Source organism: Botryllus schlosseri, chromosome 12 (genome assembly GCF_051294905.1).
Source record: "Botryllus schlosseri isolate E-star chromosome 12, Bs_hap1, whole genome shotgun sequence".
Taxonomy (NCBI): Eukaryota; Metazoa; Chordata; class Ascidiacea; order Stolidobranchia; family Styelidae; genus Botryllus; species Botryllus schlosseri.
The window spans coordinates 4,098,523-4,107,767 of record NC_137247.1 but is presented as its reverse complement, the minus strand read 5'-3'; the positions used below and the strand labels follow the sequence as shown (position 1 = coordinate 4,107,767).

The 9,245-nt window shown below is 39.6% G+C and overlaps 1 protein-coding gene across 1 annotated transcript; it reads left to right on the top strand.

Moving 5' to 3' along the window:
* On the top strand, positions 1-8,064 carry LOC145452651 (uncharacterized). Its single transcript, XM_080330828.1, has 6 exons — positions 1-103; positions 2,195-2,391; positions 3,672-3,738; positions 4,827-4,957; positions 7,716-7,833; positions 7,896-8,064. The coding sequence occupies exons 2-6, from the start codon at positions 2,221-2,223 to the stop codon at positions 7,973-7,975; spliced, it is 567 nt and encodes a 188-aa protein (XP_080186954.1). The 5' UTR covers positions 1-103; positions 2,195-2,220; the 3' UTR covers positions 7,976-8,064.
* The last annotated feature ends 1,181 nt before the right edge of the window (positions 8,065-9,245 follow it).

Below are 9,245 nucleotides of genomic sequence, written 5' to 3'. Positions count from 1 at the left end.
GGATGATGCAAATCGCATCGCATTTGAAACGTGCGCGTGAAACGAAGGGACAAGCGGGCTCACTTCCGAGAGATTCGCAAACAGAAAATCAACCAAACAACAGGTAAGAAGATATTTCTGACACCGTAGAAAGTGGTAGTTTTTCGAATAAACGTGGTGTGATATATATTTGTCGGGCAATTGAGATTGCGAGAAATCAGCATGGTGAATTTCCTGACATCATGAATTAGCCAAAATAAGCCTTGGTCGTGACTAGGGGATGAATTTCAAACAAATCGTGTTTTAAACAAACCTATGGTAAAGTCATGTGTTAAACAATGTTTCAAAGTAAAATCATTTAGGAGAAATTCTACAAAATCGTAGATAGTAAAACGCTTTGGGTTAAGTAGCCTATATCACATATTTTGACCCCATAACAGTACTTTGCATTTTTCTATATTTATATTTATTTCTATATTTATATATTTTTTTGATAAAGTATAGGATAGCTCTTGGTGTGATGGCTTCTCCCCTGAAAGGATGAGTAATTTTCTTACCCTTTCGGAAAAATGAATGTGTCTAACTTATATAAATGAAGACATAAGCCTGCAAACTCGCCTACTGAGACATGCCACAATCATTCTCGTCGCTTCCTATTATGTTGTCCTTTATTTTCGGGGTCGTCAACCTTTCGCGAGCAGCGTGCCAAAATATGCCAACATATCTAAATATTTCCAATTGACATGCCAAACATTTTAATGTTGTCATAATTCTCGTCACGAGTTAGGATTACCACCAACCACTTGTCTGAAGCTGACAAAGGAATCTGATACGTCAGTGGTTCTCCAAGTAAGGATCGCGAAGTGTAGAAATATTGTTCGCTCCCGCACCAGAGTTATCATTTAATTTAGCTAATAGTTGCGTATGAATTGCATACACCGTGGTCAGCTCGTTGCCCGGACTTAGCAATATCGACGGTAAAATATTGGCCAATATGCGGCGGTTGTTTTATAACAAGATTTTATCGCCGCCAATCATTTTGGCATCTCACTTCACGGAGTCGGATATTGCCCAAAACTTGTCTTGGTGTCTTTTGCAGTGCACAGCCCTAAAGTAAAGCTTCCCTATATAGCCTCATGCGATATTAAGACGCCATTCATTCATAATTGCTAATACGGTCGGGCTCATTTCTGTATATTTTGTATTGTTTTTCTTCATATGTTATTTTATTTCTTATAGGGTTATACGCCAATTAAATTCAAAAAATTCGGATCCACTAAATCGCGTGAAGCGCGGAGAAAAATTTCAAGATGTACAAAATCTGCCCCAAATGACTCGGCCTTATCTTGATTTAAGAAATAATTTTTGGTCATCTTCGAGCTTTTTTTGTTTTGAAAAGTTCAGTTTTACATTTTACAACAAACATGGTTAAAAAATCTTGTGTGGGTCATATCATTTGGCATGCCATGAAAAATCATCACGCATGCCACTTTCGGCACGCTTGCCACGGGTTGCCGACCCGTGAAAATTTCAATAAAATGATGATGATGACGATTCATTATATATGTATAGGGTAAAACCCTTTGCCGTGGATTGTACATGTAGCATTTTATTCAAGATAGATGTATGATCAGAAATCAACGCCACTGACAAGAGGGCCTAATGTCGATCAATTTCATGCTGCTCCGAGTGCCAAAGTTAATGCACAATCTGTCCACAAAGCGCTCGGGTCTCCGTGGTGGGATTTAGTCTCGATAGTGCGAGAAAAAGACTGATCCTCCGTCCAACCGCAAACGTTCGGCTTCCAGTCAGATAATGCCCTAATTAATGACATATTTCACTCGGAACGGGGAAAGCTTGTCGCATTAGACGCTATCTATCGGATGATGGACCGCACTGTCCATTGAAATAATACTCAATATGCTATTAGATAGTCTATCGATAGTACGCATTCGGCTCGGTACAGTGATCTGGGATTTGTAATCCCAACTAAAACCGCTCAAAATCACATCGGGGACTTGCTGACGGCTCATCATTTATTCATGGATTAAATATTATAAAAAAGAACTCAGCATATCTGTTGCGGTCACAATTATGCACACTCAGCGGCACTGTTGACAGCACACCAATAGATTAAATATTACTATGGCTGTATTGTTAGGGCTGTAATATGTATGCATTATTGACCTGTTCTGCAAAATGCAGTTATTTTAAGGAACACATCAACTCATCACGTTAAGCATGGAGAAAATTAGTATTCAAGGAGCAGTCGCGGTCGCCGTGATTATGATCGGCGTTTGTTTACAATCGTGCGCTGCGGAAGATTGCCGATTGAATTACATCTCGAAATACGACATAAGCAAGATCAATTCGATCATGGAGCAGGTCGAAGATTTGCAAAGCCGAGGCGTGGTGAGATGTAATGATACAGACGACATCGAGTTAGACTACATCCAATTTGACATGGTATGTCATTACCGTGTGATGCCACCCAGAGCCGTGTAACTGTCGCACTCCAAACCCCCCAAAGGTAGGGGGTGATAGGCAGGGGGTTGGGGGGGGGGGCTGGGTCGAGCTCCAAAGTCCATGCGAACGAATTACGATCGTTTTCAAAACTACTTACTTGAGTAGATTCAAATCAGATCAATTCTACTTATACTTCAAGTAGTTTTAGGTAGCTTTTAAAACGGCTACTTCTACTTTTACTTGAGTAGGTTTTTTGACTGACTACTTTGACCATCTCTGGACACCAATTCCGTCAGCTCAAACGGCACGTCTGATCACGTGACCTGAGAGTAGTTAATAATTTGACAGTAATATATACAATTACCGATATCTTTCGCCGAATTACACCCATGGCACACGAAACCACAACATACCTCAGACTTATACCGAGGTATAAATCGAGTACAACATTTTAACCCGTACATAGGAACGCAGGAAGCTATGCACTTATGCACGCAGGATTTATCAGCACGATATAATTCTGAGTTCGGTGGTTATTTTCGAAATTGCAAGATCTTACCTAATAACTGAAACATAATGACCGAGGACACCACAACTCGGTGCGATTAAAATAAAATAATCAGTTACCGCGATGCATAGGGCGTCTGCGCAGTTGTTATGACAATTCCACCCATAAAAGCGATGCAGAGTCAGTGGAAATACCGGAAACTCGGCATTGCTACGGACATTCGCAGTAAGGTGATATAATGTACAATTGCACAATGACGTCAAGGGAGAACAACATATCATGATGGATATGCTGTTTTACCCGAGGAAAATGTATATTGCATGCCTAGTATGAACTATGCCTATGTGAAACGCAATATCAATTGTTAAAACTTTTTTCTACGTTGATATGACTGTAATGAATTGCTTTAATTTTTCAGTTAACATCAGCAATATCATTGAAATTTGAGTGAGATGATATAAGAATGGGATTTTCCGAAATATCCAATAGGGATCCACGGTCAAATTGGTTATAGCAGCTTTTAACGTATGACTTTGGGAATGATGTGATTGCATCAATATTAAAGCGACAAAACAATACTGAGAACCACATGCCTGACATCGCTTACATCATTTTAGGCAGCTATTACGTCCCGTATGGTCGCCATGGTCTGATTCCCGACTGACCGCCAATAGGACTGCAATGAAATTGATATAATCTATTTTCATTTCGTTTTCAGTATCTACCAAGATATCACTGCAGCCCTGCAGAAGTATTGAGTAGCATGACAAATACCCTAGTTCAAAGTGAGTACACGTAGTAAATATCATTCTCTTAATCATCCTATTTGTAACGACGCACAGTTGGTTCTTTAATTTTTCCACTGTGCGCTAGATGAATGGTAGATGGATGATATGTCATTGATACGTTGGGGACTGGCAGTGATTGTATACCCAATCGGTTATGCCGGTTAGGGGCTCACTGATTACTCAGTAACTATTAAATTAAACAAAGGATGGTGATTAGGCTATACTTCCTATCTCTGTCTGCATGACGGCTAACATAACAAGGAGAATGTACAAAAACCTGCGATAAACCGAGCAGACAGCATGGTAAAAAATTATAGTGATTCCTGAAAATTGTGCTATCAATATCACACCATGTTCCGTACATGTTCATTATTCAAAATGTGATGGCTCGGCGCCGTCAATGCAACGTGCTTGGCCCGGAAGCGGGTTAGAACGTGATCATGAGCATAAATCCCCGCGCAGCTACAGAGTGAGTCATTGCTCGCCAATGATATTTAGATCCCGAGCACCAAATCGCCAATGGGCTCCGCCATACATTGTCTTGTTTTCTGTGTGAGACAGAATTCGTCGTCAAACCATGAAATAAAGTATGGGCAATATTCACAAGACAACATTCGCCAGACAGCATTGTTGCGTAACTATGCCACTCTCCATAATAACGAAAAATTCGAGGCTGATTGTGGGGGTTGCAGGGCCACGAGCGAAATAAAATTTATATTTTCGAAATCAGTACAGCGGCCGCTTTCGATTGATACCGTTTTATGAAATTTGATGCTCGGCCAGTCGGTCAAAAATTACCATCAAATTGCCTTCAGCCAAATGAAATGTGTGACGTGAACCAATTTCCCTGAGCCGTGAGATTTGCTTGTGTCCACAAGGACACTTTGATTTCATCCAAGAAGGACGGGCAAATGGTCATTTTTTCATTCACAAATCTCCGGTATATGTACATTTTACATTGATGCGGTTGCGTCACCATTGATTTTATGTATCAGACTGATTTTACAATACCTTCTTCGACCATGGACTTGAGAATATGAATCTAAAATTTAAGAAGCTGTATAAAGTATACATTCATTTGAAAGGTTACACAATCATGAGAGAGTTGGCAAGTGATGCTAGTATTTTTGATGGAACTGACCTTCGAAGCGATCTGCAATCACTGCGACATAGGGCTCTTGTTCTCAGCGCTAAACTCGACAAGGAGCTGAAGGAGGTAAGTCGAACATGCTGATACTTTCAATTTTCATTCCATCGTTTTCATCTGTAATTCTAGAGCCGGTATTCCCAAACTTTTTACGGTCACTTCCCCAAATTCCGATTTGAAAATTTTTGCGACCCCACCTCTCAATTTGGCGTGCTTATTACTGATTATTACGTGTGCCCTGTGTATGTATTATATCATAGTGTCGTATTTGGTGTGGACACAGCGAGAATGAACGGCTCATTGCATTTGGTTTACGTCATGCTTTCCGTTTGACCAAAGGCAACTTTACGGCCATTTTTACACGCTTGCCGAGCGCAAAATTCGTTAAAATGGTATTAATGGAAAGCTGTTGCTGTACTGATTACGAAAATAGAAATGATATTATGTTCATGGTCCTGGAACTCCAAAAATCAACCTAGTAATTCGCATTGTGATCGAGTTTTGGCATTGTGACGCAACAATTCTGTCTGGCAAAACGAGAGTGAAGCTGAGAAGAAAAGAAAGAGCCAGACAGTTATCAGTGATCACTACATCAGCAGCTTTCCATTGATACCCGTTTTATCGGATTTTGCGCTCGGCAAGCCGGTCAAAAATGACCGTAAAGTTACCTTTAGTAAATGGAAAATATGACGTATCCCAACTGCAGTGAGCCGCGTTCACTCTCGCTGTGTCCACAGCATATACGACACTATGATTGTTTTGTTAACACATAGCTCCACCGTTCACGTGTATCATACTAATGACCAGACACAAACCTTGCGTTATAGTAGGTGCTGCTATGACGCCTCGACTGATCCGAGACCTTGCTCGGCGGGCTCGCATTAGTCTTTCCTTCTCTTTTGAAAAATGAACTAAAATATTCAGGAATGAGACGCCGATAGCATCAGCTAAATTTTACCTTCTTCTAATAGTCATTGGTAATTAATTTTCGTCTCAACGACCCCCGGCAAACAACCCCCATGGGGTCGCGACCCCCAGTTTGGAAGCCCGAATTTCATTCACAAACTTATTTGAACCAGCATATGTCATTGAAGAGGGATGCAATGTACACCGTACTGGTTTATAGCATATTGCGACAAAAAGCTTATCAGAGTTTCTCAACTTAACGGTTTTGCGCATCAGTCCAATACACCAACCACACCAATAGTATTGTTCTTAACACTTCAGCTTTTTCCAAGTACTGAAGTAGGTTTTGCCGAATTGCACTGCAAATCAAGTGACTTCGACCACAACTCGGACAACTAGAAAATGCCCGACTTTCCTAAATTAGACTACAGTTAGAAATATAGCGACAAAGTTTATTAGAAATTAACAGGCTTGTAATGACTCGAGTCACGGTTATTTGGTTACTCGAATTGGCTCAAGTCGTTTTTCCAAATGCGTAAAATGACTCGACTCGAGTAGATTAGTGTATTGACTCGAATTTTACTGGAGCTATTGAACATGACTAGAACCAAGTCCTATGATTCGAGACCAGAGGTGGTCAGTAAAGAAGTACCTCTACGATTCAAAGGTTATTATATGCTTCAAATTTATTCTTCAAATATTTTTCAATTTACACTTCTGGTAAAGAAATTTGACTTCCCTTTCTGCAACGATGTTAGTGTCAGGGACAGCTACAACGGACTTATCCGACTTCCAGTGGGGTTTTAACGCACTTTATAGCTGCAGAACATTCGAGCTCAAAGAGACCTATGGTTAGAACACCAGACTTCCTAACACGGATTTTCAACGAATAAGCATGATATCTCCAGAGTTACTCTTCATCTTGGGATTTGGATGTACGCAGTCATGGCCCTTAAGCTCCATCTCGCATTGCGTAGATACGGAAGTTTATGCCATTTGATTAGTGGCAATCTACTATTTTGTTTGAAAGAGCGGAATGCTCTGAACATCTCAAAAATAAACCTAAAATAATCCCTCCATCCTCGGTGTTCTAATATTTTTATCTGATTTTCGGACTTGGTGGATTTTTCCACGTTTTTGTACTATTTTACCACATCTCCCAATTCGTAGCTGGGAGTTGGATTTCCTTAAGACATTGGATCGAAGAACTCTGATACATGCTTTAAGACAAATTATTGTGATGTTGGCAAACAATATATTATGGTTCATCAAAACCGCTCCTCATCATCGCATTTTGCAGTTTCACAATAACGCCATTCCACCGTTCAGTACCAACAGATGCTATGTCCCATATGATATGACATTTTCAAATTTTCCTGTGCATCAAATTTCTCTAATAGGTTTTCTAGACTGCTGAAAATATCTTGAGCTGTTCTACTGTCGCCGTTTAGAACACCCGGTTTGATTTGTGTCAGACAAATTCAAATTAGTCGATACATACATACACTAAAATCGAAATTAATCATTATTTAATAATTATTTATTTTTGACCATAAAGAAGGACACGATAGGATTAATTCAATATGGGCAGTCACAATTTACCAAAATACAATTTTAAATCTTCGCAATTGAAATTGTGTCAGTTAAATTCAAATTAGTCGATATATATATATTATATAGGTTGCATCTACAAAAGAAAGCCTATCCTTCATACAGTGAAAACTGGAAACTTTTTGTGCGGTAGAGTTTTGTTTAAACAGTCTTAACTTTTGTGAATTTTTAGATCAGGACAAAAAACTTCACCATTTGTGACTACAGGACACGCAAAATTTTGAGTTTTTTTTTAAATGTCATAACCTTATTGTAGATACGTCTCTATATCGCATTGTTGCACTCGCTTATTGAATCTGCCGACTTCCAGAGACAAACGAATGAGGGAGTCATTTTATGCAATGTGGAAGCTACCAGTGGCACGGAAGAACATAGTTTTATTGATGATGTCTTCGACATGAGAAATATTTTCAAAGAACTAATAGACGGTATATCTGCATGAAATTTAAATCTTCATTTGTATTCGTGATGCATTATGCCTATTCCGCAGCAAAAGTGAAACGGCCATCGCGTATCCGAGTTCCACTAATATTCGCCACCGGCACCGGATCAGCATCATGCGATTGGTAGAATATAGAACTGAAAACGGCGGAGTATGATTCAATTTGAAATATTTAATTTCTGCACGGAGAATAAAGTCTTGGTGTTTTCTCGTTCAATATTGCGTATACGACGAAACGAAGTAGTTGCTTTCATGGTTTTGTGATGTAGGTCATCTTTAGGCGTGCCACGGGGGAGATGTGGTACCGATGGATAAAAAAATGCAAAATGATGTCTGGCCCTCAAATATTCAGCCGAGAAATGCAGATCGTTTGCTGGCTCAACACTTTGATACAAGCTCTTACCTATCGCAGACATTTACATGAATATTCGCCTTTTCAAAAAATATTTATGAACGTTAAAAAGTTGTTACTCGAACGTATTATCGGTCCCTGCCCGGTGGGTCCAAAGGCACACGACCATGGTACCTACGGGATATACGCTCAAGAACTAGGATTATTCATCTTGTTTTGTTGGGTAGGCTACTATAATCGAGGCTACAGCAAGCCAATGAAGAATGTTCCGTCGCCACCTTCAAGAATAGATTGCATCAACTCAAATGTGGCCGTAAAATCGCGTTTCGATATACGCCAAAATCTACAAAATTAATGGCGCATACATATTACCCATGAATCGACATTTTGACTTTCAAATACCTCAATATAGCGATAAAACACCACAGGTAACTATGATTTGCGGCCTCTATATTATGTAGGCGTGTTTCTGTTGTTAAGTGATTTGTTGGTCCAACTATTTTGCTTGATTTGGCTAAGGTACCGTAGACCCCCACTCTATTAATATTGTAACTCAATTGAAAATAGTCCACTAGAGGATGCTATTGAAATAAAAAATACGTGGCATTATATACCTTGATACAATACATAAACTTCAAATTAAAAATTACGGCTGGTTTGTTAGTGTAGAAGGTGATATAGAAAAATGTGTACGTCGATTCAAATTTATTTTACACCTCACAAAACATAAATCATCTGTCAGTCACGCATCCCATACTCACGCAGGTCTAAGTTTTTTGCATGTGAGGAAAGATTCTGCCAGCATGCAACTGTAGACAAATTCGCTTACTGTAATCATGAGATTAACACAGATAATTTTCCATGTATTTGTGGCCCAGCCGTCTCATCAGTACCACCTCTCCCCTACATAGAAGCGGAACATTTTTCGCGGACAAGTAAAGAGTAAGCAGAATTGTTGTGTTTGAGTTTGATGGTGCTTTACATACGGTTACCATATTTTGGGATCCGAGAAGAGGAAAACTTTCAAAAAGTACGGAAAGTTCTAG